Here is a 19393-nt window from a genome sequence, read left to right on the forward strand (position 1 = left end):
ACTTGAAATGTACTCCTGTAAATATTTAGACTGGACATTAAAACTAAATTTAAAACACAAAGACTTCTGTAGATATGAACAGACTCTGAACCAGCACTCTGAAGTGCAGGTGCTTGCTTGTATACATTTACAGTGGCAATGATTTGGAGCTGCTCTGTAATAACCACTCAATGTAATTATACAATAATCAATGCAATAGATTCAGCCAAAAGAAAAAACAGCTTGGAAAGCCTGGAAGACAGAAAGATGCAAAGAGATTTGAGACAAATATCTTAAACATAGAAAACAATTTTGGTCCCTCTCCAGCAAACCACAAAATTGTCCCAACTGAAAAAGATGGCAACAAGAAAAAACAAGCTGAGAGAAACAATGCCTCTACAGAAGGCAACCAAGGAAGTTTAGACTCAGAACGGTAGGATTTTAAACAACACACACTTATATTGGCTTTCAGAGACAATGTTTTTCCTGAAAACTTTGTTACTACTTCTGTTTTAGAGAAGACTGCTCACTCTACAGCATTGATCATAGGCTGCTGACAGAAGGATTGGCAAATTCAACTTGAAACACCCTAGCACAATCTGCAGTGCAAGAACAGTGAATGTGCAACATATTACAACCAACTGGAGAACCACCAGACTTAACCCTGGAAAAGCACAACACGTGCAGCGTGGCTTATCAAAACATAATTTACCAAAGGCAGAAAAGAGAAGACATGCAACTAACCTTAAAAAAAAAAAGTATTATGCTCAGGATTTCAAACCCCAAATGAAAGTTATTTTACAATTATCAATGGTGTTACAAAGTTTCATCAATTTATATTTTAAACAGCACTAATCTTGACCATACATGCGCTCTTTAGCACTGTGAATACTTTTCCAGTTCCTGAGAACTAAAGTCTTAAGAATTTAGGCCAGATCATAAAGTTTAACCTCCTTTCCCTACTTCACCCTCAAAAAAACCAAACAAACAATGCCCCCCCCCCAACCCCCACCCCTGCTTTTTCTATTCAGATCCTGTTTACAGACATGCTGTAATTCCCCATAACTTGCAGCTTCCTTCAAAAGCTTTTTAGGTTATTTTTATAAGTGAGAAATAGCTTTATTTTGTTTAAGAAAAATGGCAAATACTGCTTTAGAAGAATTTGCTTGCAGACAGAACTTCAGTTTTAACTGTTTATAGTATAGAACACCAAAAAATTTAAAGATGGAAAATTCAAAATGAAATACTGAATAACTAGTTTTAAAGATAAACAAACAGTAGCTCTTAGCAACAGTATCATCTATTTTCTTATTTTCTTAGCAACAGTATAATCTATTTTCTCAAAATGTTATACCTACTTTTTCATCTTTTTTGCATTGTATTTGACTTGGTAAGATGCTTGGATTAATTTGTCTGGACCACTGTCAAACTGATGTGGAATGACCTTTTGAAAGTGCTAAAAGCAATCAGAGCACAAGATTACATATAATTAATAGCTGCAAGGAAATACACACACACACACGTTACACATTTCAGACATCTCTTACAATTATTATAACCTTAATTTACCTGTAACATTCCTTCCATGTCAAGTTGCAGTAATTCTGCTTGGTTCATCTGAAGTACTGCTAAACCTACTCGAAATACTATCTCTAAACCCTGAAAACAGAAGTTAAGAAATATCCAACAATTATTCATGGCATTGTCAACAGTACAGAACGATTCTACTATTTACTAATGTCGGAAACCTCACCCAGTTTCTCAAACAAGCAAAAGGGCTACTGAAAAATATCTCAACAAATTGGTTCTGGGTTTCTTATTTTGTCCCAAGGACAAGTAGTCCAGCTATTTGTCCTGATGCCAGACCACCCCCCCTCAGAGAGGCTAGTGCTGAGGCAAAAACTCTGAGTGACAGGTGTTCTCTATGTCAGCTTTATCAAAAGTTTTAGATATATTTAGTACAAAAACCCCCAGGTACTTCTCAAAAAAGCCATTTTAATTTCAGACATGGTACAATGCAGTTGTATTTAAATTATTAATTTTATTTAATAAAAATATTAAATTAAATTAACTATTTAAACAGATACAAGGGAACGTCTCACTCATATATACTATCTTGGACATTCTTGAGTGTAAGCTGAAAGGATCCACGTTCGACTTACTATTTTCTAAAAGATGATTGCAGAGAAAGAGCATAAATGGACCATAAGCTTTGGTTTGTTACCAGTCACAACCACGCGAAGCTCTAATCCTAAACACGACTTAGGTGTCTTCATGAGAATACACAGAATAATTCCGTAAACTTCTTTGGCTACTGTTCATCATCTGGACAATAGAAGATGCCAGCACTCCCTCTTCTTGGCCTGCATATCCCCATGGAGCTTTAACTTTGGCCTGAAAGCAGCATTACTTTCCACCCCAATCTTATTATAATACTGAGAAACTGATGTCGCTGTTGTATGCAGTGCTATTGCATCGCACCCAGAACTGACAGATTTGGTAACTCTTCAACAGGCTTAAGAGTACAAAGTTGCACACAGTACCTACATACAAAGATTTAGTTGCTCTTCCTTGACAAACTACACATACAGACATCTTCCCCTACAAAATAATCTGATAAGCATAAGGACTAAAAAGCAGGAGTATTTGAGATTTGCCTATCATAATGGGATTTATACCACTACCTAAATAACTGCTTTGAACAGCTACTCTTGAAATGGAACATGAGTATTGAGAGGTTACCTCAGACATAAAGATATCAAATATTCTTGTTGCAATTGGTAGTGGAAAAGTTGTAAGGAATATAGTTAAAAACCATGACGACGCATACATAGAAGTGTGGAAACTCTGAGATTGAAAGTGCACATAAAGCTCTGGAAGATGCTCCTGGAAAAGAAGAGGAAGAAAAAAAATATACGTTAGGCTTCTGCTAGTAGTTTTAGTGTGTCCATGTTTTTGACAAATTTTGAATAATAAGAAGAAAATAATTGATATTTAGTACAGACAGCAGCTTTGTAACACAGGACTAGAAAAGATATTACTCATCATTATCAAGAACCATGCAACAGAAGTCCCAGTATAGAATGCCCTACAACACTTCTACCCTGCAAAGCACAGATTACAAAACCACTTCCTGATCCTAATAGGAAGTCACAAGCTTGTAAATCCCTAAGTCACATCTAGAGGGGGCTACAAAAGAGAGCTGGAAAGATCTAGGGCATGGCCAGAGACCTGTGTCTTACCTGCTACCTAACATCCCACTCTGATCATCATGGTAGGAACTGGATCACAAAACAAAAACCTGTTTGTCTCTATCAGCCTGACCAGGAAGAGTTTTCTGCATCCCAAATCTGAACAAAATTTTAACTCTACATATGAGGATATCTCCCAGTTTCCATTTTTTAAAATAGCTATAAATCAACTATGAAGACATTGACTTTCAGAATCTCCAATCCAAACAGAATTAGACATTCATATGCTTAAACTGTAGCATTACAAATCCTCACGCTTCAGTGTTTAAAGCCAGTCACTGTCTGCCAAAGGTTGAAAAAGTAGACCACGCAGCCACATGCATTTACTTCTGAAGTTCTGAAACTAGCTACTGTCAAGAGAACAGCCTATTAGCCAACAGACATGCCTGCTCTTGAACTGTAATTCCCAAGTTCCTTATTAATCGTTACTGAAGAGAAAGTTTGATAGATTTTGTATGTACCTGTATCATGCATTCAAACTGGTACATACAAAGGCCCAGTTCAGCCATGCTTGGTTTAAAGAGTTCTCGTAGTCTGTAATCTTGCATTAATTTAACAAACACACAAAATGCCTCTTCTTCTGGCATCTATAATTAAAAATAAAAAAGCACAGTAAAAACTCTGGACAAATGTAAGGATATATCAGAGTAAGTGCCTGGGAGGGTTTAGGGTTGGGTTTTTTTGTGTGTGCTTTTTTTGTTTGGGTTGTTTGTTGGGTTTTGTTTTAAGGGATTTATAACCAATTACTGTAATGAACTTTTGTACATATTGAATTCTATCAAGTGATTTCTAAACTGAAATGGAGGTCTGCAAATTTCTTATAATATACTCTACTTTGTCATAAAACAAAAGGCAGTAATACAAAGGCAGCTTTAAGATTATCAAATTAACTGTGAAGTTCCATTTGAACTCTGAGGAGATTCAGTATAATAGAATTGAAATGAGAAGTTCATTAATAGTTGAAACAGCATTCACCAAAATGGCTTGCAAGTCTGCAATCCTACCTTAGCTCTGAGAAATAAATGTATTCGCCCACTCAAAGATAGTATCTTCTTGGCAAATAGAACCACAGAGAATAAATCTCATTTGATTTGCAGAGTAAACAGCTGCCCTTGAGAATTCCATTGTAATAAAGTGACTAAGGAAAACTATTATAAAAATTCCCAATAAACCACCATGATATATTATGCATTCTAGCGGGGACTTTAAAGATTCACATATTTTTAATATCATGTTTACCTGCATAAGCAGTAATCCAACTATAAAAGCGCTTCCTTGACAGTATCCAACCTCACGATCCACCAAAGAATAAGCCTAGGAAATAAAAGTTTTAAGACTCAACAATTAAAGCCTTATTATTAATAAAAAGTAATCATAGTTCAAGCTGTTATTTTGTGAATAACTTACTCTTCCTTTCCCAAATCCAGCCAGGACAGACATTCTAGTCAGAAGCTTTAGTCAAATATTCTAGTTGCTACCTGCTGCTACAGAGGGGTATGAACTCTGCTCTCTGACAGCCTACAAAGATAAAACTAAGGCATAGCTAGAAAAAAAAAATACATACAGTTTTCAGCTACAGAAATTTGCCAAAAGATAACAGAGACAGCTGGCATACAAACTGCACAAGGCTACTACTTTTATAGGAGACAGACCTGACAAAGAAACAACAGTTCTCTTCAGAAAAATTAGGTGCTGCAGTTTTATTTACAGGTGGAGGAGATGCGGTCATCTCCATGCATGTTGCATCTTCATTTTAGAGTTACGGGAGTTACTATGATTTGGAAACCTGCCAACTTTCCTGTTGAAACTATGTTGTATGGAAAAGTCTGTCTTTCAAAACTTAAGCTCTAGTACAATGAAGACAAAATAATGCAAACTTAATTTTATGGTGGCATTCTCATTTTGTGCTTGGGCACTGTAACGACTGCACATTAGATTCTACTACCTGCCATTTGCTGCTACCACTTGCAGGTTCAGAAACACTTGAAGACTGAATGCTAGTTCTGATTTACAATGTTCTTGTCTCGGTCAACATTGTTTACTGTACTTCATGGCATGCTTTATTCCATTATACTATCAGCAGTTAGCATGTGACTCTGTTTTAATGCAAACTTAGTAAGTTTTTTAAATCTCTCAAAGTAAAACCATTAACTGTAGGAATACCATATTTGGAAGCTATCTTTGAAACTGGAATGTAATTTGTTAAACCATTCCAGTGTCAAGTAGAGTAAGTTTAAAAAACTTAACACCCGAAACTGATGCAAGTTCACTATATACAAGGCAAATTAGTTTCCAAACTTTTGTGCACATTCTTGCTAATGTATTTTAAAGGGCTGAAATACTGACTTACCTTCATTACATTGAACAAGACCTCCTGCCCAAGGCTGTCTTTTTCTTTAAAAAAATCATGTTCAGGGTATGTTCTAGCAATGTCCCTTCTTATTAATTTCTCACAAGGAGATGTCATTTTCAAAAGCTCCGAATACTGATCCTTAATTGGCATGCTTTGAGCACTGCATAAAAGTTGCCAAACAATTGCTCTGAAATGATGAGGTATCCCTTTTCGAACAAGCTCCTAAAGCACACACACACACAAAAAATCATTTATATTTCCCGAAAATATAAACATAAGCCTAAAGAACAAAACACTTCAACAAAGTAAGTTCCTCACAACTTCAGAAAACGTTTACATTGTGTCACAAAGCAATCATACAGTTTATAATGTGTAAACCTCAACTTTAGCGTGATAGATTGTTACCTAACAAAAGGACACTCTGAATCATTTTCAGTGGCTAAATTAGCTAAGTAGTCCCCTATTCATAGTAAGCTACTTGAGAAACGAATTTTAAATTAGTTTAATTGAAATTAAATTACTTGAAAAAGTAATTTTAAACAAGAACTCCCATTAGCCAGAATTTCATACAGTTATTTTTATACTTCACAAAAAGATGACTGAAGATAACACCCTTAATTATATTTGTAGTGACTGAGATAAGAAATCACCAATTAAAAATAATTAAATTCACCAATAAAAATAATTAAAATCACCAATTTCCAAGACAGGTAAATGATAAAAAGTGGGACCAAGTGTAGCACAGCCAACTGCAACAACAAAAAAACCCAAACAACTGCACAGTACTACTATCAGAAGCCATATGACAAATTTGACAAGTTGTGTCTAATTCCTCTGGTGTGCCAATGTTTCCAAGTTCTCTTTTAAGAAAGTATTTAAATGTAGTTTCAGACACTGGACCAAGAAAACATTAAGTTTACACCTACTGAATTAACTAAATTTACTTTACCTTCCCTGAAAAACAAAAAAATCAGAGCTAGCTATTATACAATTCAAACCTTCCCACATCAGTAGATCTAAGAACCTGATACTTGTCTTTTCAGCAAGCACAAGCAGAAAGTAGTCTTGTTGCTTGATCTGAAAACTGAGAAAAAAGTATGATTCAGGAAGTTTACAGACTGTCTTGGTGGTACTTTCTGCAACTAGAATCAGTCTGACACAGAAGATTGTGTCTTCAGGACAAGAGGGTTCCTTTAAGAATTTTTTGTACCTTAAGAACTGTTGCAAGTATTCTGTCTCCTAAGAGATAGCTGCTTTCACAAGTATTCATTCTGAAGCCAGAGTAGTCTCCTATTCTGCAAAGCTTCCTCTTTTTCCTGTTTGTTCCAAATATTTTTCCTATTTCTCCGAGCATTCATTAATGCAACAGTGATTACTTTTAAAAGAGACTCTTGCTCTCAAGTTTTTTGCTAAGCTTGAACTCTACTGCCGGAGTTTTGCATCACTGACCTCAATTTTCTAATATCCCTAAGATCTCCAGCCTTCTTCAGAACCATCCTAGTAATGCCACTCCAACTGTTTGTCCCATCTACAACACAGCTACAGCACCCTGTGTTATTTCCTGAAAGATTTTCCAACTCCAGGACAACAACCCTGACACATCAGCTTTCCACATCTGTCTCTAGCTATCATTTGTCAACAACGCACTATCAGATCGCAGATCAGTCATTCAAAGCCTCAAGAGCTACTAATAACGAAGCATTAGCAAGTGGTTTCTTGCTTAAGTTACCATGCACCTGCTTGACAGGGTTAATCCCTCCAACATTCCTAAAGGAACAGCAGGAGAACGCACCTACTAAGCAGCACTAAAATGATGCTATTCTACACAGTATTACGCACACTGAAAAGCAGGACTTAAGTCATCCTTCAGAATCCCCCCATAAACAGGAAGCGAGTCCTGAAGTGGATCAAGAGACATAAGGATGGAACACATCACCTATGCAGGAAAGTGTACACACCGATGCCTAAAACGTAAAAAACTTACCAGATATCTAGTAACTTAAGACCAGCTTTTACAGCTCAGACAAAAAGATACCTATGCTGCTAAAGTCATACCTACTGGCACAATCAGGAAATAGGTATGGATGTTCTGGTATCCCATCGTAAATGCAGAATGACACAGTTTAGGCTGACTTTCAACAAACAAAATAAAAACAAAAAAAATATTGAGAGTTATTTAACCAGCAAAGGAAAACTCACTAGCAATAGAACTAAATATTTACTGGAAGTTAGTCAAATACTCCCCAAATTATACTTGGCCAGCTGTAAAAACCAGTGATACTTGTGACACTTTAAAATGTTCAAACGCAGGCAGTTCAAATGAATTCTATCCAACCAGGTCTACTTATTACCATCTCACTTCTCCCTTCTCTTGCCAGGTTCATGTGGCCTTCTTTTCACGGCCTTTTGGGAACACCTTTCCAGACACTGTTTTCCCTATGCAAGCAGGAAGTCCTGACTTCATTTTCTTCCCTTGTTTCCTCTCTCAAGTCATGTTCTCTCTTCACAACTGCTTCACAGAAAAGATACTTTACTTTAGCCCATTGTTCTGCCTTCCCACAACCTATTCATACACACACATTTCAAACCGCTCAAAAGACCTTGAAATTTGTATTCTGCACATAAAACTACTGACTGGAGCCAATAAAGAACCAAAGCAGAACAGACTTGCCTACGAACAAAAAATCCCACGCTGCTGTACTTGCCGCCTCTGAAACACGGATATGTTCAAATGCCCTAGATGCTTTTTAGTTTGAATTTAAAGTGTAATTGAATTCCACTTCTGTACATGCCCACAACTATCCCACACTGGACACACACTGGTCAAAGTTTGTCCCATCCACTCAGAATTTAGAAACTATGTCGTCTTCTGCTTAAGGTCGTCCCCAGGGTCAACACACTTGGCATGCCCAAAAATCTACACTCAGAGCCTCATACAGTAGAGTTATCAGCTCTTCTAATAAGAATGCTTTAAAAAAGACAGCTGCTCAGTGAGAAAATAATCATCGCACCCAGCTATCAGATGCCCTTAAAAGTGGGGTTTCAGTAATTCCATTTTGGAAACATGAAGCAAGTCTTCCCTGCATTCATGGGAATCAGAGGTAGACTGAAAGCTTCAGTGATGCATTTACTATAAGAGACATTTGCTGGTCAAAACTGCTACCGAAGTCTGGTAACAGTGACACAGGAAGCACTAAGGCTTAGGGATGGAAGTAGATTCAACTGGAAGCTTCTATTACACAGTTACCTAAAAAAGTAAGACCAACAGGAAGATAAAACAGTATCGCTTGTATCACATTACAAATATATCCTAAAAAAATAGCGTCCAGCTGCTACCTTAACTTGCTTTTCTTTCTTCTTCCGTACATCTTCCCATTCATTCACAATCCTCCCCCACAGGATCCATGAGTCTTCTTCAAGATGGCTGAGATTGCTAGAAGCTGATGAACTAGATACAAGAGAAGATCCACTATTTCTTCTTGACCCATTTACTGATCGCAAGGATTTGCTATCTGTTTCCAAGAGTCTGCAAAGAAAGCACATAAAAAACAAATTCAAGCTCTTCTAATCACAGGACCACACGATTAATTGTTTGTTTAGAAGTCAATTCTTCCAACCTCTTTACAAAGAATGCACCCAAAGGTTCAGTGGAACAGTTTCTCCAACATCCATTTGTACTAAATTTGAAAAGAAGAACTGGTCAATGTTGCTGTTTCTTCTTGAGATCTCAAGTAATTCTGCAGACAGAAGAACAGCTCACATTGCAGCCTTTTAACAAACAGATAAAAACATCACATTGTGCATCAACAACACCAAGAGAAGCGAGATTTTAATACAGGAGTTTTGTGATCTCATGAACTACATCTTAACACATAAAGATACCAAATTAGAGAAAGTAGAGAAGCATTGCAAGTCCAATGCTCTTTTACACATTCATTAACTGGAGGTTAATAGCCCTACAGGGAAGATGCACAAGTTTTGTTTTGAGGCGTAAGGACCAGCAAGAGGGCTTTGATTTTACTAGCAACAAAAACCCCACAGCTGTTGTGCATCAGACTGACAGAGAGAACATAAAGCTAAATATCCTCCATGATAGTGTCAGATGTCAAAGTACTGCAAAAGAGACAGTCATTTTAAAGAAAAGACAAAATATTAGCCTCCTAAAAGTCTACCTGATTACACTTTTTTTTTAATTGACAGTGTAAATACAGACAGAATAATTAAAACCTGGAGCAATTTTAAAACACCTCACATTTGCTGACAACTGTTCACAAATCAACGTGGTGTTTTATAAATGCATTGGAAAAACCTCAGACCTAAAGAATGTGGAACAGGCAACAATAGTGGCTAGTATAGCTAATGAATGTGTAATTAAAGCCTGGAGTTCAGATGCGAGAACTTCTGGGGTTATCAGGGAGCAAGGTATACATAAAGACCTGCCAAGTGCTGGACAAGTTGCTGAAGAGACTTCCCTGTTAGCTGGTTGCTACGGCCATCAAGTTTGCAAGGAGCTGGGGATTCTGGGCGTGCAAAAAGGCGTGCTTTCTTTATCCTCAACTAATATTGAGCCCCATAAGCAGGGGGAAGTTTTTTAGACCACATGTTAGGTAAGAGCAAGAATTCAGACTAACCAGAAAAAGCATTTTGCTGTATTAAGAGTTTCATTTGTGCTTTAAGTTCCAAGAATTCCGACATCTGTAAATCAGAGCGATCTGGTCGAGTAATTTCTCAATGCACCTGCACAAAAGCTAACCCCTCCCCCCCCCCGCCAGCATTTCAGCAAGGTCAGGTTAGGTTTTAGATATTTAATAAATTATAACCTGAGTTATATTGCACCTGAGATTGTACACAAATGTCAGCATACCTACAGTTTTTAAGCTTTCTGCTACAATAGAGATATTTATACTAGCTTTCCCTGTTCTCAGCTTTCACCTACTGGTGTTTATGGAAGTTAGGGGGAAAAAAAGTAATTTAATTCATGAAGACGACAAGTACAGTCTCTGCAGTAGTATTTTGTTTGGAAAAGGGTTAAATAGTAGTGCCTTTGAAAAAAAAAAAAAACAAGCTTTTTCAAGACCAATTTTAATTTAGTCCATATTAAGGGAATGCAGAAAATCTTGTTTTGAGGAAAAAATATGAAAATCCATTTTTAATGTTTAGAAACCTGGCCTATACTGATCCATAATGAAAATTTACAGTTTGGAACTCCTCCTCTCAATCTGAGACAGTGCCAAAAGATGAAATCCAAAGTAATCACAGAGGAAAAACAAGCACAGAACAAACATTACGATTATAAAAACAAGGTTCTAACTAGCCACTTTTAGTTTTCACAGCTTTCTATAGAAGTTATGCTAAGTTTCTGTAATTTAACCTTACCTGGATAAACTCATTGTCCTTAGATTTGAAAATGGGCAATTCTTTTAACAGCAAGTAGCGAGTTCTGTGGCATTTAGTCACTGTTTTCTTTCACCTAAAACTTTATAAATCATTTACTAATGCCAAACAGCTCCACCAGGACTCTGGACCGAGCTGCCTCATTATTCTGAGGGGACTTTCAGTGTTATTGGATTACAGAATGCTATAAGACATAGCTTGATACAATCTGAGTTCTTTCCATTTCTAGCTCTAATTCATATTCTCCTTACTGACATAAAAGCCAACAATGAAAAGGAAACCTGTACAAATATCCATCACCAGCAATTCTTCCAGCAAGCAGAACCAAGAATAGTTCCCTGTGTTCAGGGTACAATTCCTTGTCAACAAAGTGCAACTGTGCTAAAATGCAGATTCAAACTGTTCTGAAACTACGGTGCACCCAGCATAAGAGCATCAAATTTCTGTATTGAAGTGTGGTATCTCATGCGAAAAGCTACCCTTGACAGGATAGCCTCTGATTAGAATTCACACAGAAGACTACTGTGGGATTGAAAAACAGGTCTGGCTAAAATGAAATAAAACCAGACGAGATTTGTTAGCTTATTTACTAAATGAAGAAAGCTGACTTGGAAAAGAAAGGCTAGCAAGCCCACACTCACGTTCTTCTTTCAACAAGCAAACTAGTCTAACGGCGGGGCTTAACGACATGACTCTAGATGTAAAGACATTACGCTCCAACACAGATAAGCGGTCCAAAGAACAGATATTACTGCTTTCCAAATAAAAGTTAGTCACTTAGTCGTGAACAAAGCTGAATGCCTCAGATTAAATGCAAATTAGCTTTCTTAAAAGCACTCTTTTTTTCTTCTTTTGATAGATTTTCATTTGCTACTGGCACAGCAAAAATTACATATAGATCATCTTTGAAAGAGAGACAATCCCATAAACCACAAGGAAAAGAGGATGAGGTGGTCCTAGAAGCTGCCTTCCATTCTCAGTCAAGATACAACAAATTCCCTGTAAGACGTATTGCTATTAGGCTGCAGAATACGAACATGAGAGAAGACGTGTCGGGTGACACAATGGCACTAGCCCCTCCTCCTCCCAGTTACTCTTTTCCTCTACCAAAAGTTTCTACCCTCATAACTGAATGAGCAGAATAAAAAAACCCGAGTACCTCAGCTGCCTCAGTGCGCAGCCCAGCATGCTAGCAGAAGCTGGAACAGAAGCTAGTTTGAGCTAAACTATCAAACTCTGCGCTTTGCTACAGCACAAGGGATAGCAATCTTCAGCAGGCACCAAAGCCCTGCAGCTACCTGCTAAGTCTAAAACCTATTTGGAGCTCAAGTTCTCCTTTACAGTCAACCTCTCATGAACTACTGAAACTTACTTGTCAAATATAACCAAATCTTGCAAGAGGCCAGATGATTTAGAAGTCCTGCCTCAAGCGTGCAAAGTATGGGTTCTGGAAATTCAGCATTAAGAAATCATACAGTCCAATTTTATTTCTTAGTGAGATCGCCAATTTGCAATCACTGTGCACGTCAAGAGCAACGGATCCAACTGAAAGTTTCGTCTTGAACTGTAGATGATGCAGATAAATAGACAATCATGGAAAGGCTGCCAAGAAAACGGTTGCTTACCATACAAAAAAAGCCAGGATGAACAGAGAAAACTGATTAGGAATTTACTTTTCATGAAATTAAGACATTATGCATCTGCCACCATTAGCATAACAGCAGGATGCATCTGCTATTTCTTGCAAATAAAGACGGCTGAACACTGTTCCATCTCCAAACAGAGCAGGTTATATAGTGGAAAGCAAGAACTGGGTAAAAGTTGAAAAAAAATAGAGAAAATGGAATTCAGAAATCTAACATTTCAAAAAGCTAATAGCAATTACAGTTTTGATCTAAGAAGGTGAGAAGGTTATATGAAAGTCTCATCCCTGAGATACTCTATTTTAAATACGGTTGGACTCAATGATCTTAAAGGTCTTTTCCAACCTAAACGATTCTATGATTCTGTGAAATTGGATACTGAAAATCACATGGCTCCAGTGTAAATTCTTAGGATTAGAAGCAGCTATAAACACTCCTGTAAAACCAGGAGAGAAAAAACCACCTTTTAGAGTTCCACAAAAAAAAGAACTGTTAAAAACATAGCACAAGAACACAAGTTCTTAAACCTTGGGGCCTTGAAATTGAAGTGTCGTGCTGTGAAGTTTTACCTAACCCCCCTGTAACAGCCTCTATGCTGAAATGGCAATAAACCAATTTTAGTCTCATTACTATACTTTGAAGACCAAAAAGTTTTCCATTCACCTGTTCTGTTCCTCAAGTTTAGCGAGTAATTCTAAGTCGTCTGGACTCAGCTGTGTTGGTGAGGATGGTGATAACACGGGTGTAGACAGAGTGGTAGAGGAGGATGTAGTGTGTAATGAGGCAGATGGACTTGCCACCTGACTGGCCATTTGACTGACGGTGTGCGATACAGTGTTCTTCACCCATGAGAGAGTAGAGCTCAGCTTTCCTGCAACCTTGCCTGTCGCCACCTGTGATGACAAAAAGAAGAGGATGCAATTGTTGTCTTTTTTTTAATACTTTTTTCAGTAAACCTGCTGTCACTGAAGAGAGGAAAAAAAAAATATATATATATATACAGTATGCATGAAGTGACATTGAGATTATTTATTTCTCCAGAACACCCAAGGCTGTCAGAAGCAACACAAGCATCAACAGCAATACAGTATCATAGAAGTAGTAACATGCAAGTGTGCTGCTAATCCACAAAGAATGACTCGGGGGAATTCCTGACATATACTCACAGAGCTAATTTCTGCAGTACAGAAATACCACAGGATCCAAGATCAGCTCAGACTTCCCATTACAAAAATAAGTAGAAATAAAAGCTTATTTTAAAACATCTTGATAAACTAATAATGGCACAGAAACTGTAGAAAAACAGATGTAGAAACAGTCACCTACTTTACTGATGGACACTGGAACAGTACAAGTATATCAACGTAAACACTCCAGACCACCCACTGCTCACCTTCATTAATCCCTACAGTGGCAGGACAGAGGAGCAGGGGCACCACATTTCTAATCTACACCAAAGCAAAAGATCCTCTAGCATCTGCCGGCGTGCAGAAAACAGTCACAAAGAATTTACGCCCGTGAATCTACAGCAGCTCCTGAATGTCTTACATTAAATGCCTCATGCTGCCAGCTCTTCTCCTCCCTCACTTTCTCTTCAGGTCACCCCTACACCAAGTGTCCTTGACCCCGATCCCACTGCCAGTGCCTGGACAATCCTGGGGTTTGAGAGGGGTCCTGGAAGAAAAGTGAGAGGTGCTGCTAGAGCAGAAGGGAGCTCTGAGCGGACACAGTCAGGGAAACTGCAGGTCCAGGAATGAGGAGGTTAACTGGGGCTGATCATAATCTGCTGCTACTTCTTGACCAGTGTTACAGGGTAGTGCAGCCTAATGGATTCATGGATCACTAAAGAAAGAGCAGCAGCCCCTGGAGTTATTTTCTAATGAACCCCTCACTAGACCTTCCTTCAGCAACTGCAAATGTAAGAGGCTTTGACCTACAGTGATTCACAATAGCGTTCAATTCCTCCCCTAGCCCAACTCAGAGAAAATCTAGCTGCCCCTTAAAGGAAGGGCTAGCTGCCCAGCAAAAGCTTAAAACTTTTCAAAACCGAGGTTGAAGAGGAACTTCCTTTGAAGTGGTGCCGCTGGCAACTATTTATTTTGACCTTTGCTGACATCCTCAAAACACTGAATTGCTCGATGGTTGTCACAAACAATCCTGCAGCACAGCCTATACAATAATTGCTAAGATACTAAAGACACTGAGCTACAGGAAAAAAACACACCTTCCCAAAATCCTCTAATAGAATCTCATTAAAGCAGAATTTCAACTGGACAAAGTAACTCCATCTCAGCACACCGTGCGTTTGTCTGAAGCACAGTATATAGACTGAGTGACTGGTTGCTAAAGCAGAAGCTTTTATTTAGATACAATGCTACAATGAACTTTTTTGTGAATCAAATCCAGCAGTATTTTATTTTCACATCACATCAAAAGAAGATGCACTGAACGCCTTCAGAAAACAAGAGGAACACTACAGGCCAAACACAAAACAGGGGTACTCACCCCCCCCGCTTCCTCTCCACCAGCAACATGACACTTAAGAGCTCTCCTAGATGACTGCAAAGAGGTTTCCAATTTCCATAAGCTTAACATTCATTCTGGAAACGGTAACAGATTTTGCTGGAAATCTTCAGATGCAGGGATACAAACTGCAGGTGGGAATAGTAAGGTCCCAACCTAAGCAGCAGAAAGGTTCCAGTTGGTTCTTATGTCACTGTTGGACAGGAAAGCTCAGGTATATCAATATGTTTTAAAAAAAACAAACCAACACATGATCTTCTAAAGATAATCTTTGAAAAAAAATCACTTCCAATACTAGCATTTGACACCATCTTTTATACGAGAAAGGAATAAAAATCGCCAGAGGTTTCAAAATCTTAAGTTTAATACATGCATTAATATTTCACTCAGTCAATATCCTTTATTCTCTACTGCTATGAAAGAACAAGTTATTGCTGTTTCACTTTGAAGAAAATAGCATTATGATAAAGGTAACTCATACATCTCACTTAAGACCGATTATTTTCTCAAAGGCTTTAAACTGCTTAAAACAGGACGAGTAATGCAACTATTCCAGAGAGAAATGTTGGCAGAAACGGGGCCAATCTTAAGAACACAACAAACATGACTGCCATACGCAGCGGGTTTTAAGAGTCACCCATTCTAAGAATCTTACATATAAATATTAGAAAAGCAGTGATTTTGGGTAATACCCTCTGTGACAGAAACAGGAAAAGTATACAATCAATTTTTATCTCTTTACAAATTAAAGTAACTAGGAAGACTTAAGGTGAAAAAGTAAATCCACGCTGAGTCTGGCTTACACATTATGAGGCTCACACTCCACATTAAGATGGCTGAAGCGGGGGGCGGGGGGTTGGGGGATGGAAATCAAGAATCTTACTAACATTAATTCACCAACACATCACCAGGCATTAAAAAATTAATGCAAAGGCTTGTAGAAACCAGTTATGTGAAGAATACTAAGAAAAAGTACGGTCAAGAAAACCATGCAAGGCAGCAGTTAAATCAGAACAATGGGTCTAACAACACTCCTGTTTCTAAAAGCAGTTCAGAGTTTCACCAGAATGTATTCAGAGTGTTAGTGCCACAACAAATTCCTAGTCTGAAAGCATTAACATATATAACAAGCAAAACGCACAGTTGCAAAAACCAAATGTTTAAAGATCAAATGGCTCACAGTGAAGTTTGTATCAAACACACATGAAGAATTCATCTGGGGAAAACAGCTACGGCAGTCACCCAGGACCAAGCTAAATTAAGGAAAAAAAACCCATATAATAGCTAACTAGTCAAGCCTACATCCCTTTTGCCAGGCTTTTCCAGAGTTTCCTAAAAAACTAAAGCCAGCTCTCAAATTGTCAGCATCAGTGTAGACTCCTGGACCTAGACATGAAGACATTTAGTATCAGTTTGTTATCGCTTTCCCTAAATAGGATAGACTAACAGGATTTTCATATTTCATTATTTCACCTACGTTAATTTCAAAATTTATATTCAGTGATGGAAGATTCCATAGAGTTATTCTTTGACAAGTGACTTAAGGCCTTCCAGAAAACAGGCCACTGGAATTTGAAAATGAGAAAACCTTTCTAAGGTTTCCACTGTACTGTGGAACAGCACGCCAGTATTCCTATCAACACGCACACAGTGCTCCTACGCTTGCCCTTCCCACTCTTTAGCCTTCTCTTAATAAAGAATGAAAACCCCTCCTACGTGTCATAAGCTTTTCAGCTCTGTGTACACCATTCCATCTAACAGGGAAGTTGTACTTAGCCGGCACTAAATCACAGACCACTGCTACTTCCCACCTTTCTGCCGACAATCCCTGCAACAAGAAATCCGTGTCCCGCTGCTAAGACAATACAAACGCATAGTACAGAAGTGAATCCTGCTGACTCCCAAGAGCTATGTACCTCCTTCCTCTGACAGCACAAAGGAAAGAGCTAAAGGCTTCACGCTAGAGCCCCCTGCAGGGAAACTGGGGCTCCCCAGTTAAAAAAAAAAATCACAGAGCTTATCAAGTTGCTGAAATTAGTCCTTCTGCCTTTAATTATATCAATGAAAATAAATTCCATATGAACGATGGCAGACACTTTCACTGGGTATCACCAACTCCAGGAAACACAGGAAAATCTGGATGAGCATTTGGTTTAACACCTCCCTGCTTTAGAGATGTGATTTTGCTTACCATAGCATTCTGGAAAGACTGAAGAAAGCCAGTATCATTAAACCTTTCATCTTTCCTTTGTATTTTTGGACACAGTCTCCTCAAGGTTTTCCTAAACAAATGTTTCTTTTAAAAACTGGTTGTTATTATTTAACCAGTGATATTTCTGCAGGCCTGCAGCAGCATCTCCCTTTTGGCTACAACAAACGATGCTCTGGAGTTATGAAGTGTCCTTCCCTTTGCTACTCTTCATTATTGTGGAAAAGAGATCACAGTCATGCACTCAGCTGTTTGCAGCAGTAACAAGGACAGCCAGATACACCACAGTGCCCGTCCCAAAAACTTAGCTAGGTCACAGCGATAAATCTAACTACACACGATATAGGACTTTTGCCTTTGCCATCATCCTCTCACGAAGCACATACTTCCACCCCGTTCTGCCCTCCCTTACTGCTGAAGCGCCCACACTCGTCAAGCTGCTCTGCCTGGCGCCCTCCTGCGCTACACCACGTATCGCAGGCAGCTCGAGAACAGACTCTGCTCCCTCAGTCCCCATGCTTAGCAGATCCATGCAGGCTTGCCATCCCTTCAGCTAACCAGCTCAGGCTGGAAGCCCCCAGTTCACAGTATTCTTTGCCCAGCTCACCTCAGCCAGTTTTTCAACTATGCAAAGAGAATGGCTTTCCTTTTTATTCCCAGCATTTTTCAGAGGCTGAAATTCAAGTTACATCTGGAGAGTATAAAAGGTAACCAACATTGCCTGGGAAGCATGCCAAATCATCGAGAGCACCAGGATGATCAAGCCATTATTATTAATGTGTGATCAAAAGCAGAGTCAACCCATTTTAAAAATGTGCCTTTTCCCCAGAGGGGTCTCACTCAAGAACCTGCCAATTAATCAGACTTTGAACACAAGTGCTGCTCCCGGGGACACCAACACCTTCCACCGAAGATGGCCAGGTCTGGAGACGAGCAGGCAGGGGTACGCCTTCTTTACCCTTTGCAGGAGGACACAGAGAACCGAGCAGGCATCATCCAGCTCCAGGCCAGGTATATTCATTCAGGCTCCGAGCCATATTAACAGCTACACTGCTCCCGCTTTGCCAACAGACCCGGAGCACAGGAAGAGTTCGTTTGCATCTGCCTGCCTAAGACCATGTAGATACCTCCTAAATAAATGTGTGAATTCGGAGTTTGAAAACACTGATCTTTAAAAAGTTGAGGGGGACAAGACTTAACTACTAAAGACTTTCTACTCTGCTGCAGTTTCCAGTGAGCAAAACAGAACCGCCAGCCATTCTCACCCATCTGGTCAGTCATCAGGCAAGGCACAGACCTCTCTGCTACGTACTTTAAGCTACTGCAAAGATAAAAAATGTTTATATCGATATTATATACAGATACATATGATGTGCAGTTTATATATGCCAATTAAAATACATAAAATTCAGTATCTCAACTTTATGCTTAGTATCTTCAATTAGCTGCTGATTACCGCGCTTTATTACCAACAGGAAGTACAATACTGTGTTTCAATTTTTGAGTTACTCAAAGGAACACTGCAGTGGAGCAGTATGTGAAATATTTTAAGTAAGGCTAGCTGAAGGCAGACCACAGCATCCCACGTTACATACAATTATACAAATCCCTTTCCCTGAGAATCCCAAGGTATTGTGTGCAGCACCTTACAGTAAGCCCAAAAACGTTACCACCACATATTTTTGCATTTGCCAGACAGACAATATTTGTTTTTCTAAAAAAGTCTATTTAGATTTTTTTTAAAAAAGGTATTTCACTGTACACATTGAATTAGCTTAATACTTATATTCTGCATTTCCCTGAGGAAAATGTGTTAAACTTACAAGTATCTTGGTTACCCAAAATACTGTCTTCAACTATTCTTATCATATGACAAAGTAAAAATAACTGCAACCCTTACACAAACACTACTGTATGTATTATATGCTCTCTACTCTTTCTTCTCCTCCTGAAAAGGGAAGGAAATGGGAACTTCCAGAATACAGGGAGTAATCCTCATACTATTCTACATATAAAAAGGAGCCTCACATAATTGGGGCTG

The 19393-nt window shown here is 38.6% G+C and overlaps 1 protein-coding gene across 8 annotated transcripts in view; it reads right to left on the minus strand.

The window, feature by feature from the left end:
* Positions 1 to 19393, minus strand: part of EVI5 (ecotropic viral integration site 5) — a 90852-nt gene that overhangs the window by 62096 nt on the left and 9363 nt on the right. For 2 of the 8 annotated variants that reach the window (XM_076337733.1, XM_076337735.1), the window contains exons 1-9: positions 15126 to 15289; positions 13284 to 13513; positions 8920 to 9109; positions 5581 to 5805; positions 4470 to 4544; positions 3692 to 3817; positions 2722 to 2865; positions 1549 to 1638; positions 1338 to 1435 (exon numbers count right to left, since the gene is read on the minus strand). In XM_076337733.1, coding sequence (XP_076193848.1) covers positions 1338 to 1435; positions 1549 to 1638; positions 2722 to 2865; positions 3692 to 3817; positions 4470 to 4544; positions 5581 to 5805; positions 8920 to 9109; positions 13284 to 13513; positions 15126 to 15215 — 1268 coding nt within the window. In that variant the 5' untranslated portion in view covers positions 15216 to 15289. Of the gene's footprint in view, positions 1 to 1337; positions 1436 to 1548; positions 1639 to 2721; positions 2866 to 3691; positions 3818 to 4469; positions 4545 to 5580; positions 5806 to 8919; positions 9110 to 10959; positions 11016 to 13283; positions 13514 to 15125; positions 15292 to 19393 lie in introns of those variants that run through there. The other 6 variants (XM_076337739.1, XM_076337738.1, XM_076337731.1 and 3 more) reach the window with 5 other exon arrangements.

This window comes from Aptenodytes patagonicus, chromosome 5 (genome assembly GCF_965638725.1).
Source record: "Aptenodytes patagonicus chromosome 5, bAptPat1.pri.cur, whole genome shotgun sequence".
NCBI lineage: Eukaryota > Metazoa > Chordata > Aves > Sphenisciformes > Spheniscidae > Aptenodytes > Aptenodytes patagonicus.